The following is a 17610-nucleotide window of genomic DNA, read 5'->3' as shown; positions in this document are numbered from 1 at the left end:
AACAATGTATGGAAAACCTTGTGTAACAACATGCAAAATTCTAGTGGCAGTCTCAGATCTGAATTTAGTTTTGATTCATTTCTGTAAAAAGTATTATTGCTGAGTCTACGAGTAATAACAAGCAGATCATTATCAGGAACGCATGTTTATTTCCAACATTACATCAGTTTCCTTTGCATGTAGAGAAAAATGAGAAGAAATAACAATCAATCATCGTCATCGCCGCCTGTTTTGTCAATAACTTTCTTCATCCACCGTCTCATACGGAAAAGATGGGTGTAGAATCCATATTTCCCATCCCTGTCACATCCTTCTCCCCAGGACACAATGCCGATCTGGTACCAACGGTTGTCATCTGGGCTCTGTGAATGAGGATAGAAGTCATTCTCATGAGTATATCAAATAAAGTGGGGGATATGCAAGACATTTAATGAGTGAAGTTTGTGTTTCTCTAGTTGTATACCTTCATGACAAAGGGACCACCGCTGTCACCTTCACAAGCGTCACCCGTTTTCTGTTCATCTGGTTTGAAGCCTGAAAAGTACATTGGCATTGCGTGGAAGCATCATACTAATGGGAACACCTGTGATTCACCAAATTGTTTATCAAGTCACCAATTCACTTTTGATTAACACATTGGATGGACTTGAGCTGCAGTATACAGCAATTACCACACTGAGATAAGAGCTGAGAACTGCTACTCACCAGCACAGAACATATTGTCAGTGATGCGGATAGAGGTAGAGGCTCTGCAGATATCCTGTTCAACGATGGGTAGATGGATCTGCTGGAGAACTGTGGGTAGAGACTTGGGGGAGGAACTCCATGTCTCATATAGGTTCCCCCAGCCTGTCACACGGCCTTTATATCCAGCAAACATCAGTCTTGAAGGAGAAATTTAAAAAAGATGCTATCATTGCTAGTAAGGGAAAAATCTCTGAAATGTTCATTCATATTTGATAATTACTGCTAGCTACGTTAAACTCTCTTACGTCTTAGCAACCTGCTTGGTTGGTAGACAGACAGGATGAATCTCATCTGTGAAAGTAATGGGCCTCCTCATGTGCAGCAGAGCAATGTCCCGGTTCAGGTTCTCCTTCCAGTTGTACTTGGGGTGGACAATTATCTCATCAATAGCCACAATCTTCTCTGTGCCCTTCTCAAACCTTGAATTAGGTTGAAATACGGAATGAGCCAAGAATATTTTTCTATGGCTATATTATTGTTTTGTCTTAAGTCTTATGGCATGTCATAGTTCACTGTTGAACTGTGCAAAAGTCAATGCGTGTCGCTTGTTTAATAAAGATAAAATGGGAAAATAGGAGATGGCCACTCACTTAGCTCTGTTATGTTTGCCAAGCCGGACCAGGATGTCATTGATGGTGAAGTTTTTGTTCCATGGTGGATAGAGGATGCAGTGGGCTGCAGTGAGGATCCACTCATCACTGATTAGACTGGCCCCACACAGCAACTCCTGTGGGCTTTTCTTGTACAACATCACCTGCCTACCATCAAAGCATCCATGAATAACAGGTATCATCATTTTCTTCTGCCAAATTACATCTGTGCCTTTCTTTTTAGGCCGAGGCTGTGGATCTGACTTTTCCGGCCTTGTGCATTTCTCACGGTCAATCGTGAAATGATAATTATTCAGGTTTTACTGGTGAAACGTCCATGCAGCATCTGCATACCAACCATTTGATCTCAACCAGATTCATGGGGATAAGCATTTAGATCTTCTTGAGTTTTAGGCTACCGTTTCAAAGAAGCCTACAGTGTTATTTTGAATTAATGTACAGTGAGTGTATTTTAGAGCAGATGGTGTTAACGAACTGTAGTATAGCCAACCTGTGTCGTGTTTCAATCAAAGCACATATTTTGCCTAGTGGTGCGCTTTTGAGTTTTGGCCACATGAGGAAAAAAAAAGACAATTTGATCGCAATCATCCTAAAATATCAAAATAAATTAGGTGGTGTTTTTTTGTCTTAGAGTAACGTTACTGTGCTATTATATTTGGTATGCTATGTAGAATAGGCTACTATCATTATGTGATCTAGAAGACATCGATTCAGCTTTGATCTAACTTTATTAAAAGGGGCACCATTCGCCAGAGTAGCCCTGTTGTCTATGAGTAGAACAGAGACTGTGTGCAAAGTAGAAAACCTCGCATGTGCAAAAGCTTCGGGGGCCCTTGGCTGTCTGGAAGAAAGGTGCAGAAAAGTCAGATCTGTAGCCACTCCATTCTTTTAAATTGGGCAATGCATCGACAACCCCAAAACACATCCTCTAAATGACGGACACACAGATAACTTCCTTTCCCGCACCCATGACGACCATCATCCTAAGTAGTAGTCCTACATAAATGCAATAGAACAGATGTGGTGTTTTGAATATCTATTAATTTCATTACCATGGTGCACTGGCCACTTCTGCGTCAATCCCTTTAACAATACGGCCTCCTTGGTAGGAGTCAATCAGTTCTTGCTCTCTACCATCCTTCTTACTCATCTTCTCAAACATGGGTCGCTCTCCGCACACTGAAAACAAAGTCATGACGACTCTTTACTCCTCTGTTTGCCGTACCTTACACTTTATGTTAAAACTTTTTTTTTTTTATCCTAACCAAAATTATATTACTTACCCAGCTCTCCACTGCCAAAGCTCCGAGGGCTGAAGAAGGATTGTCTGGGCCCAGAGAGTGTTGTCCTTTCCCTTCCGCCAGCCGCCTCATCATAGTTATCTATTGGGTCATCTGAAAGAGAACAACAGTCCAGCACTCACAGTAAAGAGCATTTATGATACTTGTCAGATATCCTTTTTTCCCCTCAGTGTCCTAATATTTTAAGTGAATCATTTAAAACGGGAAAAAGTGTTGAAACAGCTCACCACACATCTCAAGGTCACAGTAGTCCACAGTGGTATTTCCATGCTGGTCCACATAGCACCAGGGTCCCTCCATATCTCCGTCAGGGTTTCTACAGTGGTTCGTCACAAGTTTGACCTCTGGGATGAAACTCTTTCCTTTGCTGAGTGCCAATACCTTTGGGGAGGCCCAAGGCAGACACGTTTTGCCATTCATGGTAACTGAGAGATCACCTGTATAATCCAAGCCATTGTTGGCCAGGCAGTCCTTCTTAGTGTACTTGGCTTTCCTATCCACTGTAGCAGATACTTTTGGGGGTACCCAAGGCTCACCTGTAAGGGAACAATCACAATAGAGGACCACTAAGACATATTGCAACCTGCAACATGCTCTGCACTTTGTTGTTGAACAAGGAGGCATATAAACCACCGATTGTCAGAGTAAAAGTACACCTAGCTCAGCAACAACATGCAACCAAATGTTGGTTATTATGCAAGTAGTGAAATCATACCACATTTTGGGACGATGCATTGCTCCCTCCTGACTGTGGGATCCCTGGTGAAGCACCAAGGTCCTTCAGGAGTTTTGTCTGGGTTCCTGCAATAGTTCTCATACAGGGTCTCATCCAGCGAAGAATTGAACTCCCTAAGAAGAGATGTTACCCCTCAGCAACAACACATCACGAATGGAACAACTTTGAAATTACGTTGCTCATGTTATGGGGTCAATAATACATACGTAATTCTGTGTGGGAAGTTACTGGACCAGTACTGGCATGTTTTTCCCGAGGAAGTAGTGGAGATGGTACCGTTGTAGTTCACACCATTGCCCACTGAGCACTCCCCTGTAAGATGCAGGCCCACATAATATTTGAGAAACAGAATGTCCTGCTCAAAAAATGCATCTTTACATTATAACATTTTCCTGGTAGATTCCTCACACTTTTTAGCTGATTTCAACACAAACATTAACATTCAGTCAATCAATCATTGACGTACAGTGGCTTGCAAAAGTATTCATCCCCCTTGGCCTTTTACCTATTTTGTTGAATTACAACCTGTAACATAAATAGATTTTTATTTTTATTTCATGTAATGGACATACACTAAATTGTCCAAATTGGTGAAGTGAAATGAAAAAAAATAACAATAAAAATAGGCAAGGAGGGCATTTATCAGAGAGGCTGCAAAGCTCCACAGCGGAGATTGGAGTGTCTGTCCATAGGACCACTTTAAGCCGTACACTCCACAGAGCTGGGCTTTACGGAAGAGTGGCCAGAAAAAATGCCTTTTCTTAAAAAATTAAATAAGCAAACACGTTTGGTGTTCACCAAAAGGCATGTGGGAGACTCCCTAAACATATGGAAGAAGGTACTCTGGTCAGATATGACTAAAATTGAGCTTTTTGGCCATCAAGGAAAACACTATGTCTGGCCAGGCAGTCCCAACACCTCTCATCACCCCAAGAACACCATGTGGGGATGTTTTTCATCGACAGGGACTGAGAAACTGGTCAGAGTTTTAGGATGGTGCTAAATACATGGTAATTCTTGAGGGAAAGCTGTTTCAGTCTTCCAGAGATTTGAGACTGGGATGGAGGTTCACCTTCCAGCAGGACAATGACCCTAAGCATTTTGCTAAAGCAACACTCAGGTGGTTTAAGGGGAAACATTTAAATGTCTTGGAATGGCCTAGTCAAAGCCCAGACCTCAATCCAATTGAGAATCTGTGGTATGACTTAAAGATTGCTGTGCACCAGCAGAACCCATCCAACTTGAAGGAGCTGCAGCAGTTTTGCCTTGAAGAATGGGCAAAAATTCCAGTGGCTCGATGTGCCCAAGCTTATAGACACTCCAAGAGACTTGCAGCTGTAATTGCTGCAAAAGGTGGGTCTTCAAAGTATTGACTTCGGGGGGGTGAATAGTTATGCACGCTCATGTTGTTTTTTTTGTCTTACTTCTTGTATCTTCAAAGTGGTAGGCAATGTTGTGTAAATCAAATGATACAAACCCCCCAAAAATCTATTTTAATTCCAGATTGTAAGGCAACAAAATAGGAAAAATACCAAAGGGGGTGAATACTTTCGCAAGCCACTGTATTTGAAATGTGCAGTGTAATCAGGCCATAATTATTACCACTGGCATCAATACACCCTCTCAATTTTTTTATACTGTCCTTGGCTCTCAGCAGTGAAGTGCCTTTGCAAGCTGTGAAGAAGAAAGAGCAAGAATTAGAAAACATGAGGGAATACTTGACTCTACTTGCTTATAATTGCCAAAGCCGATATTAATGTTTGTTTTTTAAGCATAAAGAGCATAGCATGTGTGGGAAGAGCAAAACGTGTGGGTTCACCGACACTGGGGCTAAAGCCTGTTCCTCAAACAAGTCGACTAACATCTCAGTTGCACTTTGTTCTGGTTCAATACCATCTATTTACATTGGGTGTTCTGACTGATGATTGCATATTCCATGGATAAGGTTTTGATAGAAAACACATGTAATAACGAATAAAAAACAAATACTTACCCAAATAGGTGGTCCAAAATGCCTTCTAAATTAAGAAAGATCAATTTAGACAGTTATTTGGGGAGAAATACTATAATCATACTTTATTACACAAATAAACATAGTGTTACCCAGGTAAACAGAAAGCTCATGATTTAGTTACCAGTATACCAAGGTGAATATTAATGTGCTTTGCATGATACTTCAATCGAACAAGCCAGACATTCTCACCGTCTTGTCAGGCTTTTCAAAGACTTCACGGGCTTCTTCATGGTCACAGATCTCCTCAATGCACTCCCGTTCCAAGTTCCCAGGTTTCAACTCCTCAAGGAAGGAATTTGCCCGTTTAGCACGGATAAAAACCTGTGAGGCCTCCTTGCTGTTAAGAAATACTATAAACAAATATTTGATAACTCAACCTATTGTTTAGTGAAATTATAACTGACAAATAGCCTAATTCACATCAAGGAGTAACAATTTAAGGAGTATACTTTTTCAGAATATCGATATTTTGAAGCTTGCTTTTAAGCTTTTAGGGCTGGTAAATAACTGGTATCTTACCATTTTCACAAAGGGTGATCTGAAGAGTAGAATAAAATAGTAGAGTGAAAATGAGAGTTGCGGGTATTCGACCCATTGTTGCGGATGGTTAAGACAGAACTCCTTGCAAAACCTAGGACATCACCAAACCTTCTCACCCCCTCAAAATCCAGTACTCATTGAAACCCCCCACTTTGTTACATTGAACCACCTGGTTAATATTGAACCACTGTACTAAGACTGACTAGGGGTTGCGCCTCCCACCTGGGTCATGTCAACAACAGGAAATTGCACTCAGTATTTCCATTAAAGTTCCAACTATTACCTATAGCCATGGATACACTTTCCACACTATGTCAAGAATAGCTTTCTGCATGGTTTATTTTCTGTCAGGGCCTACTCATGGATTACTTTATTTAAAAAAATGTTTGCTAATAAGTCATTACAAGAGGATTATCAAATGATAAAGACAAAGGCCATGTCAAAAACACATAATAAATCAACCTGTTAAATACTGCCATTTGCTATTTTAGAGTATGATAGTGTGTGCTGCATAGACAAGCATAGCAAACACACAGTAAAGTTGCTCCAAACCAGAATATTTGCTGATTCAGTCTCGGACTGTCCCAACCATCTAAATATTTGCACCCAAATATTGAATGACGCATTGGATAAAGAGTGAATGGTCAAAGTCGTGTTCAAAAACACATACAACTGTTGTAAAGCCACCACAGAGTTACTTCTCTATTTTAATTGGAGTCTTCAACAATAATCATCGTCTTGTTGATGGACCAGATTTACAACAGTGTATTAAAATACAGTAAAGCTATTTAATAAGCCTTCATAAACATTCTCTAGACATCAAATATATTTTAGTCAGATAAAAAAGAAAACTATTCATGAGGATTTCTCTTTGTAACCATTAAGATATTTCCTCAAATACAGGGGCAGGTAGTTTTAGTACAGTCCTTGAAAAGAACATTTGCTGGTCCTTCTGTAGCTCAGTTGGTAGAGCATGGCGCTTGTAACGCCAGGGTAGTGGGTTCGATCCCCGGGACCACCCATACGTAGAATGTATGCACACATGACTGTAAGTCGCTTTGGATAAAAGCGTCTGCTAAATGGCATATATTATTATTATATTATTATTATTGATAGTGGCTTGACAAGATCCACCACAGATGTGAGTCAATATTTGCTGATATCTTTAACTCGTTGACAATTATGGCTCCCTTCTCCAGTAATCTAAATGGGGTATCCTGATGGTGATAACATATTTTATATTCATGACAAATGTATTTTCCTAATAAATACTGCTTATTGTCTTCTTTTAGGTAAAGTACATCTAGCAGGCAAAACAACATTTTTTCTTCACATTCTTGGTTTTATTTGAAGATTTAAAAAATAAAAACAGCATCAGAAAGCAAAACGGTGTGACTTGCAGTTTTAAACTCCTGTTTCTATCTCTATTGTCTCTGCCACAGAGCTCAGTCCATCCTCTCCCTGTAGAATCACCAGGTTGCTGTGTGTTTTGTGCTCCCTTACCACAATGCACTTATCATTAGAATCTGAGACAACTATCTCAATGACATTCTCATTTAGCTGGATCTGGCCCAAATCCTGTTCCAACCCTTCCTCTATTACCACAGAAGATATGGCATTATCATGATACGAGTCATAGGTGCTGACAACAACCTCCCCTGAGTTAGGCATGGCTAAGTCTTCGATGGCCTGAACATACACTACTGTCTGACTCTCCATGTTCTCTTCAGTGACATCAACCCATGGCTTGACCTCTGTCTTGCGAGGGGTCTTTCTAGGTCTGCCTCTAGCAGGGGCAGAGTGGCTAGACTCCAGAGCTGCCAGAGCGTCAGCTAGCTCCCCAGATGTCCGATCTTCTCTCTTTTTATGGGAGAGTTGGTGGCGAACCAAGCTCTGCATTAGCGTGTAGCCAGCACCACATGCCTGACATTTGTAGGGCTTCTCCTCTAGGTGGGACTTCATGTGCCGGCGTAGCTTGGTGGCCATGGTGTAGGCCTTCCCACACACCTCACACTTGTGAGGTCTCTCCCCTGTGTGTAAACGTTCGTGGGCCCGCAAGGTGTGGGGGTCCCGCAAGGCTTTGCCACATATAGGGCAGAGGTAGACTTCCCCTGTGTGTGATATGAGGTGTCTGCGGAGTTCAGGCACCTGTGAGAAGTACTGATTACAATGGTTACACTTGTAAGGCTTTTCCCCTGTGTGGATGCGTAGATGCCCCAAAAGGTTCCCCCGCTGTCGGAATGTCTTACTGCAGTGGGGACAGGCATAAGGCCGTTCTCCTGTGTGCAAGCGCATGTGATTCCTAAGGGAGCCCGAATTGGCCAGTTCTTTATCGCAGACAGGGCACTTGAGCTTAGGAGCATGGTAATTTTCTTCCTTGGCGCGGTGGGCCTCCCTATGAATACGTAATGAAGGCCGGCGGGCAAAAGCCTTCCCACAGATATCGCAGACAAAAGGCCTCTCTCCTGTATGAAGAACTTCATGCTCCTTCAGATCCCGTTTCAGGCCATAGCTCTTGTCACACTGCTGGCACTTGAATGGCCTCTCTCCCTTATGCATCAGAAGGTGGGCCCTGAAGTTCTCTTGAGAGCTGTAATTCTTACCACACTCTGTGCATAAGTAAGGCTTTAGGTCCGAGTGAGTGAATTTGTGCTTCTTCAGGTGACAGAGCTGAAAGAAACTCTTGTCACACTCGTCACATGTATACCTCCTTTCCCTGATGTTAAAGAGGTCTGGAGCTGTCGTAAGCTCCTCCGGGTCTTTCTTCCCCCCTTTGTCACTATCCTTTGGGATTTCATCTGCGCTTATATTTTCTCTATCTTTTATGTCTGTTTCTTGGCAAGCTTGTCCATTTTCATCACCAACTCTGGACGTAACCTCCAATGTCACTTGACGATCCAGATACCTATTTTTGCACCCTTGAAGACGCTTGTGGATGCAGCTGACTAATGAATGCACCTTCCTGGGTTTAGCAGCCAGTCTGCAACTGGCCCTGACCACCTGTGGCCCCTGTTCCTCCTGGGGATTTCTTACCACATTACCTGGTTCTTCACTGTTCTTTGGAGGCTCGTCTGCAGGACTCACAAGTTTGTCCTCATTAGAGCATTGCACATTGGTTATTTCTGGAATGAAACGTTCTGTTTTTATTATTTTGCCTGAGTCAACTTCTCCATTCTGTTCCATTGTTTTATCACCCCTGGAATGAGAGTCTCTCACACCTCTCTTTTTCATTTTGTAGATAAGAGGTTTGGTCCTTTTGATTCCAGCCTGGCTTTTCTCCTCCACCACCGACCCCAGTGGAGAAGTTGACATGTCTGAATCTTCAGTGTGCTCCTCAGGCTCTGTAAGACATACAAACATCTTCCACGTAACATTTCGGAAACAACTATCCAAATATAAAATGTCATCATTTCATAACATCATCCTTATTAGTAAAAATATTTATTAGTTAGTGTGTATTAAGAATGTGGGTGTCAGGCTTACCTGTAAGCTTGAGCTCTTGCTCCATGAAGTTTACACCTGGGGATCTATCCTCCCTGGACTTGCGAGGTGTAACTTGTTTGCGGGGTTTGCCTGGTGTTATTAGTGACCCTCCTTGGCTTCCATCGTGTTCCGGAGGATCAGCTAGGAAACTCCAAAGCAGAAGTTCTGTCCCTGGGTTGATCTCTTTGCAGGCCCTTAGACAGAGACTTCCGTCCACCTCATGAACAGTAACATTCTGTTCATCCTTTCTCCTTGCATTACAGGCAAATCTGCATAAAACAAAGAGGGTTTCTCTCTCCCAATGACCAAATTAAACGTGACAGTAATGTTAATGTGTTTGATACAGCTGAGTGCTACAACAACAACAAAACATTGTGTTATTCTTCTTTACCCAAAGACACCTACCTAATCCAATAGCACCTGTCCCAAAGATGCCCCTTGATTATCGTATGATATGCTTCTTCCATCAAGCTCTGACGACAACAAATGTTACATTCAATACACTTGCAATATTATAGAAACTTGAGCAAGTGTGTGCCTCCGCCATCACAACCACTCGGATACATACCTCTGTAAAGTCTTCCCTTTGGTCAAAGGTGTTGCTTTGGTTTTCCACACCCAGAAGCATCCCTTTCTGCAGTGCATGTCCTACACACCAGAGCCCCAACTGGCCATCATTTGCTAGAGAGGGGCCCACTGTCAGTCCACGAGGAACAGCATTCAGCACACTGTGTAGGAAGTCCTGGTTTAGGGATGGGCCCCTCATACCCAGAGAGTCCATCCTTCTCTCTGTAGCCACAAAATGTAGAGACTCTTAAAAAAGCTAATGTTTTGAACGTCGTTTACAATGACTAGCTTACAATGGCACACAAAAAAATGCACGTTTTGGATGTCATTTACAATGACTAGCTACATTGGAAGTATCTCCTTGATTTGTTTCAAGCTGTCATTGATAAAGTACTTGTATAAAGTGACACAGTACTGAATACGAAACAGCAGCCACATGTACATACAATAGGAATATAGCTAGCTGAGCTTTATGGCCATCATTGATCAATAATTGTGTGTGACATGCATACGTGATTGCGTGGACCTGGCGGGTGGCAAGCTTTGTCGTGACAACCTATGTGTACATGCGCCGACAAGGCAACACATCTCAGTGCTAATGTAAGCCCCTGTCAAAACCATTAGCCAACGTTAACATAATTTTCTCACTAACAAAAGTTGGCCTGCTTAACTGGAAACAGTACCAGACGACAAGGGACCGTGAGTAAGTTTGTCAATTAATTGTGACACAGGCAGTCAATTATTATGAAGAAGCACAAGCCAACTATTAACTGTCGAGCTAGCAAGCTATGCTTTCAGTAGCTAACGTTAGCTCGAACAGGCTTGAGTATATATCAGAACTCTAGAAACAGTGGTTATTTAGCTTGATAGCTAATTAACGAACGTTATCGTTTTTTAAATTTGTTCTCGGTGGCACTGATGATGCTAACTAACAAACTCAAGCACTTGTTTTTGCTACCATGCATGCTACATTGTTGTTGTCTGGCTAACCAGCCGACGACAGTGTGAACATGATACTACGATTAGGATATCAAACATATTTCAACTAGACGTTCGATTCGCGGCAATAACACGAAAATATTTCAACTAACTCAGGATTTCCACAGGGTCTTGGCCAATTTGTATCACTCGTTTTTTCCATTTGAAAACTCCGGGAAAATCATCGTTCTCCAGCCGAGGACAGAATCCGGAAGTCCTCAAGTTCTTTTCTATCGAAACATTCCGACAGGAAATATGTCATTTGACCCACATCGTAAATGCTATATTTATTCTAATTAGAATGGTTAAAAATCCAGATATAGTCATGGATCTTTAGCTATCGTACCTTGCTGCTTTTGTTTTTTTCCAACTTCAACATATATTTGTCAGCGGCAATAGGAACTCATGTACGTTATCTCGTAGAGCAAGTGCCGTGGTCCCATTTATGGTTTTGCCATTGCCAGACTGACATTTAATGTCGAGTTTATTTTAAATACTAGGACTGATTGTATTACCTGATCCACTTGTATTCATGAACTGCCATTATATTATGCTTTTTCTACCAACAGACTTGACATGGTATGCTGAGGTGGGGAGTCTGGGGACCTATGCACTATGGCAGAGTCACTTGCCATCCAGGACCATTCAACAGAAGCAGAACTATGCACCAAGTAGTAATATGAATAAATTTGGCCTAGTAGCCAGCGGATTGCTTACAGTTGCAGACAGGCTAGGGTCGGACAGTCTTCCTGTGTAAATTAAGACACAGCGCCGGCTCCGAAAATGTACCTCAAATCCAGCGATGAGAAATGTGTTGTACTCCGAATTGTCCCATTATCCCAACGGTTACACTGAGATGATTGAACGACTGCTATAATAACAGCGGAGTCGGCGCGAGATATGGCCAAACCAGGGATGATAAATAAATTGAACTTCCGAATTGTCCCATTATCCCAACTGTTACACAGAGAAGATCAAATAGCAGTTGTTCAATCGTCTCAGTGTAACAGTTGGGATAATGGAACAATTCAGGGTACAACACATTCCTCATCCCTGGATTGAGATACGTTTTGCGAGATATATCTAGCACCGGCTCTGATGTGTCTTACTCTACACAGAAAGCCTGTCTGACCCTAGTGCAGCTGTAAGCAAGCGGGTTGGATCTGCTGGATAGCCTAGTAGTATCTATGTGTTCTATCCTCTACTAATCAATGATCTGCTGTTTTGATCAGTGGAGGCTGCTGAGGGAAGGACGGCTCGTAACATGTGCCTGAAATAGAGTATAATGGCTGAAATGGAGTGAAAGGAATCAAACACATGAAAACGATTCCATTCCAGCCTCCACTGGTTTTCATATAGCCTAGTCTGTTTTGATATCTGTTGCCTTGATAGCCCATTTTTGCAGGTTAGTTCAATAAATGGATGCTAATCAGGTGCAGTAAGAAAAAGATCCAGAGATCCAGAGATTGCATAGTCACTTTACTTCTACCTACATACATATTACCTCAACTAACCTGTGCCCCCGCACATTGACTCTGTACTGGTACCCTCTGTATATAGCCTCACTACTGTTATTTTACTGCTGCTCTTTAAGAAAAATATGTGTTAAGTAAAAACAAATATTTATTTATTTATTAAAGCTGCATGTTGGTTAAGGGCTTGTATAACTAAGCATTTCACTGTCTACACCTGTTGTATTCGGCGCATGTGACAAATAAAATTAGATTTGATTGTATTTTGATATGCTATAATCTTCTAGTGAAATAAAATACATTGAGTCCTCTGAGACAGAAGGAGCCAACCAGAGATTGAAAGTCGACCACTTGCTTTTCACCATTGAAAGACACCAAAAATGTTACTTCTGGTGTGATTATTAGATATTTCCGTACAGTGCCTTTAAACACAGACTCGCACTAAGAGCCTTAGACTATGACTAAGAGCAGCTGAACTGTGTTTGACTGTTTCATTTGTTCTGATACTTTGATACATTTCCCAGTGCCACTAGGCCCATCATTTCTTTATGTGAATATTGCTAATGAAATGTACTCCACAACCTCTATTGTTGGTGTTGAATTATTTTGTCATCCATGCATCATTGCTGTAATATTTTAAATAACTTGACATTTTACCTTCAAATGATATTAAAATGTACCTTTGTCATGCCTTACAGTTTGCGACGAGTGCAAAGACAATTTTATTGATGAATGCCCCACACATGGCCCTCCAGTATTTGTGCCTGACACCCCTGTGCCAGTGGGTTGTCCTAAACCGTGCCACCCTTACTATCCCTAGTGGCATTGAGGTCATTCAGGAAGGCAGTGAGGTGGACGTGTACTGCGTAGACAAAGACATTCCCAGGTGGGGCAGTCTTCGGTCCTTACCAGGGTGAAGTGATGTCACAGGACAAGTCCTCTGGTTTCTTTCCTTGGATGGTAAGTTGAATCCACAAACCTCCTTACTATGTTTTGCAATTCACTTTTCACGAGTATATGGTATGACTCATGAAATTGTCTTCCTTTACGTCATGCATCAGGTGTAACTTTAAGGCACTCGCATCTACGTATTTATGTCAATGATTTTTTTTATCCCTAGTTGGTGGACAAAAACAACTCATACAAATCCATTGATGGTAGCGACGAAACCAAAGCTAACTGGATGAGGTATGTCCGAAACTCTTCAGAGGACATTGAGCGAAACCTGACAGCCTTCCAGCATGGTGAGCACATCTACTTACGGGTGTGCCGTGACCTGTCAGTGGGAGAGAGACCTCGGGTATGGTACAGTGATGACTACATGGACCGATTACACCCCATGGCCCAGGACACCATTGACAGCAACTTGGCCACAGGTAACACTCCTAACTAATCCCTTTGCCAGCCCTCTAGTTAACTACCAAACTTATTGTTGTTGCTTTCCAGAGTGCTACAATTTGTGTACTTTTCTACCCATATCACTGATCTAAGATCTCCTAAATAGTTATTCTAATAAATGCAATAGTATGACATTTTGACCACCGGAGGGAGCCATGTTGCAAAATACATGCAGAAGCTCAAACAATGAATGGCAATATCAAACCAGTAGTCACCTTTTTGAAATTAATACTTCACATATCAGCATGTCGTTTTACGCACAAATATAGTTAATAAAGAGGATTTTGTCATTTTATTATGTAAGAATGATTACATGTTTGTTTATATGGGGCGGCAGGGTAGCCTAGTGGTTAGAGTGTTGGACTAGTAACCGGAAGGTTGCAAGTTCAAATCCCTGAGCTGACAAGGTACAAATCTGTCGTTCTGCCACTGTTCCTAGGCCGTCATTGAAAATAAGAATTTGTTCTCAACTGACTTGCCTGGTTAAATAAAGGTAATACAAAATATTATTATAAGCAGTTTTAAGGTGCTTACCCATCAGAGGCTGATCAAGTTAAACTTGCGGTTTTGAATGATCATTCAAGCCCCTGGAATGTTACAGCCCGGGACCGGGAGGCCAACCAGGCCCTCATCGAGCACTACGGGTCCCCAGAGATCCAGGGCCTAACTGAACAACCAGAACCAATGATTTGAGATCATTGCCAGTCGGATGGAGGCACAGGGCTTCCTGATCAGTGAGAACTCCTGGCAAGCGATGCTTCCAAAAGTGGCGCAACATGGAGTGCACGTACAAAGATTATGTGCTGGCGTCCAAGAGGACTGACTCTGGACGCAGGAAACAGCCCGAGTTCTTTGACCAGTTCCATGCACTCATGGACCAGAGGCTGAGCTCCAAGCTGGCTCCTGCTGACACCCCAGCCAGGGCGTTGACCAAGCTGAAGCCTAAAGCTATAGCACCAACTCTATGCTATTGTAGTCCCATCGAGCCATCCAGTCAACCTCCGTATCCCCTCCACCCCAGAGTCAGAGATTGGAGTCTATGAAGGCACCACTGAGCCTGAACCGCTAGCCAGGAAGTCCAGGAGCAAATGGTTCCCACATCCCAAGATACTCCAGTCAAATGCGGAGGAGAAGAGGGCAGAGAATCAACTCCAAAAGGGGAGGAGGTCATGGCTTGGGGATGACACATGTTATGACGTTGAATCTTAGCAGTTGGCCTATAACTGAAAAGGACGCAGCCATTTTCAAAATCATTGACAGTCTTTGTGTAATAACTCTTCATTTTTCTCTGTCTTCCTATCCACGTCTCTAGCTGCTGAGAACGGTGGGTCCCTGCCTGTGTGGTCAGATTCGGAAAGTGATCAGTCAGGACATTATGGCTTTAGTAGAGCTGTACAGCTCTCCAGAGATCCAGGGACTGATTAGGGAGAACAAGACCCGAACCAAGAGGATCTTTGAGATCCTAGCTAGCAGGCTGAAGGAGCAAGGCTTCCCCATCAGTGATGTGCCAGAGCAGGCGAGGGGGTGATGCTTCCAGAAGTGGCAGAACCTGTCGAGGGTGTACAAGGAGTACGTCCTCCACCCAGAGAATGCTGACATGGCCAAGAGGAAGATTCCAGCCTACTTCAACAGGCTCTAGGACCTCATAGGCCACCGGTTCAGCCTTCAACTAGTTGAAGACTCCCCCGAGCCTGATGGCAGCATGGGAGATGCTGAGGCAGATGCAGGGGTTGAGGACAGTCTGTTACACATTGTGGAGGTGCCGGCGAGCCCCATTGACATTGTCAGTCCCCCCTCCACTTCTGCCACCTTCTCCTTTTGACATAGAGAAAATCACCTCCGTGTTAGAACCAGTGGGTGGAAGATAAGGAGGATGGCAGATATATTGGATGTCTTTCAGGGTTATAGGGAGGAGGACAAACGATTGCAAGAGGAGAGGGAAAGGAGGGCAGAGGAGCGCTTTAATCAGCTGCGAAGCCTTCTGCAGCAACAGCACACCGAGACTATGGCGGTGATGAGAGAACTGATCAATTCCATGAAGACGAAAAAACTTGATATATATATATAAATATTATATAAGTTTGGACACACCTACACACCTACTCATTCAAGGTATTTTTAATTTTTTTAAACTATTTTCTACATTGTAGAATAATAGTGAAGACATAATAACACATATGGAATCATGTAGTAACCAAAAAAGTGTTAAACAAATCAAAATATATTTTATATTTGAGATGCTTCAAACAGCCACCCTTTGCCTTGATGACAGCTTTGCACACTCTTGGCATTCTTTCAACCAGCTTCACCTGGAATGCTTTTCCAATGTTCTTGAAGGAGTTCCCACATATGCTCAGCACTTGTTGGTTGCTTTTCCTTCACTCTGTGGTCCGATTCACCCCAAACCATCTCAATTGGGTTGAGGTTGGGGGACTGTGGAGGCCAGGTCATCTGATGCAGCATTTATCACTTTCCTTCTCGGTGAAATAGCCCTTACACCGCCTGGAGGTGTGTTGGGTCATTGTCCAGTTGAAAAACAAATGATAGTCCCACTAAGCCCAAACCATGGGATGGGATGCCGTGTGGCTGCAGAATGCTGTGGTAGCCATGCTGGTTAAGTGTGCCTTGAATTCTAAATAAATCACAGACAGTGTCACCAGCAATCCACCCCCACACCACAACATCTCCTCTTCCATGCTTTATGGTGGGAAATACACATGCAGAGATCATCCATTCACCCACACCGCCTCTCACAAAGACATGGCGGTTGGAACCAAAAATCTTGAATTTGGACTCCAAACCTAAGGACAAATGTCCACTGGTGTAATGTCAATTGCTCATGTTTCTTCACCCAATCAAGTCTCTTCTTCCTATTTATGTCTTTTAGTAGTGGTTTCTTTGCAGCAATTCGACCATGAAGGTCTGACTCACAGTCTCCCCTGATCAGTTGATGTTGAGATGTGTCTGTTACTTGAACTCTGTGAAGAATTTATTTGGCTTGCAATTTCTGAGGCTGGTAACTCTAATGAACTTATCCTCTGCAGTAGAGGTAACTCTGGGTCTTCCATTCCTGTGACGGTCCTCATGAGAGCCAGTTTCATCATAGTGCTTGATGGTTTTTGCGACTGCACTTGAAACTCTCAAAGTTCTTGAAATGTTCTGTTTTGACTGACCTTCATGTCTTAAAGTAATGATAGACTGTCATTTCTCTTTGCTTATTTGAGCTGTTCATAATATGGACTTTTACCAAATAGGTCTATCTTCTGTATACCCACACTACCTTGTCACAACACAACTGATTGGCTCAAACGCATTACGAAGGAAAGAAATTACACAAATTAACTTTTAACAAGGCACACCGTTTAATTGAAATGTATTCCAGGTGACTACTTCATGAAGCTAGTTGAAGGTGTGTGCAAAGCTGTCATCAAGGCAAAGGGTGACTATTTGAAGAATCTCAAATATAAAATATTTTCTGATTTGTTTAACACTTTTTTGGCTACTACATGATTCCATATGTATTATTTCCTGTAAATAAATGCTCTAAATGTCAATAATTTTATTTGGAATTTGGGAGAAATGTTGTCAGTAGTTTATAGAATAAAACAAAAATGTTCACTTTACCCAAAAAGCATACCTATAAATAGTAAAAAGAGAGAAACTGATCATTTTGCAGTGGTGTCTTAATTTTTTCCAGAGCTGTATATACATACACATGTGTGTATGTACAGTTGAAGTCAGACATACACTTAGGTTGGAGTCA

At 42.3% G+C, this 17610-nt stretch overlaps 3 protein-coding genes across 3 annotated transcripts; 1 reads left to right on the top strand and 2 right to left on the bottom strand.

Annotated features, from left to right (window-relative positions):
- Nucleotides 1–126: 126 nt before the first annotated feature.
- On the bottom strand, nucleotides 127–6098 carry LOC124035881 (prothrombin-like). Its single transcript, XM_046349695.1, has 14 exons — nucleotides 5929–6098; nucleotides 5599–5759; nucleotides 5389–5413; nucleotides 4998–5069; nucleotides 3602–3707; nucleotides 3375–3508; nucleotides 2887–3195; nucleotides 2642–2752; nucleotides 2411–2537; nucleotides 1338–1505; nucleotides 993–1166; nucleotides 706–884; nucleotides 464–534; nucleotides 127–362 (listed from the first exon to the last, which is right to left on the bottom strand). Exons 1-14 carry the CDS (start codon nucleotides 6002–6004, stop codon nucleotides 207–209), a joined length of 1869 nt encoding a protein of 622 aa, XP_046205651.1. The 5' UTR covers nucleotides 6005–6098; the 3' UTR covers nucleotides 127–206.
- Nucleotides 6099–7245: 1147 nt separating this feature from the next.
- LOC124035880 (zinc finger protein 408-like) lies at nucleotides 7246–11201 on the bottom strand. Its single transcript, XM_046349693.1, has 6 exons — nucleotides 11091–11201; nucleotides 10001–10221; nucleotides 9838–9905; nucleotides 9433–9701; nucleotides 9168–9290; nucleotides 7246–9071 (listed from the first exon to the last, which is right to left on the bottom strand). Exons 2-6 carry the CDS (start codon nucleotides 10211–10213, stop codon nucleotides 7354–7356), a joined length of 2391 nt encoding a protein of 796 aa, XP_046205649.1. The 5' UTR covers nucleotides 10214–10221; nucleotides 11091–11201; the 3' UTR covers nucleotides 7246–7353.
- A 31-nt stretch (nucleotides 11202–11232) lies between these two features.
- LOC124034870 (PR domain-containing protein 11-like) lies at nucleotides 11233–16017 on the top strand. Its single transcript, XM_046348279.1, is given in 6 exon segments — nucleotides 11233–11251; nucleotides 13148–13242; nucleotides 13244–13336; nucleotides 13338–13409; nucleotides 13570–13825; nucleotides 15160–16017. Coding segments are annotated over 6 exon segments (648 nt in total). The 3' UTR covers nucleotides 15273–16017.
- The last annotated feature ends 1593 nt before the right edge of the window (nucleotides 16018–17610 follow it).

Source organism: Oncorhynchus gorbuscha, linkage group LG05 (genome assembly GCF_021184085.1).
Source record: "Oncorhynchus gorbuscha isolate QuinsamMale2020 ecotype Even-year linkage group LG05, OgorEven_v1.0, whole genome shotgun sequence".
Taxonomy (NCBI): domain Eukaryota; kingdom Metazoa; phylum Chordata; class Actinopteri; order Salmoniformes; family Salmonidae; genus Oncorhynchus; species Oncorhynchus gorbuscha.
Note: the sequence above shows the minus strand (reverse complement) of the source record. Positions and strands in the feature narration are given on the sequence as shown.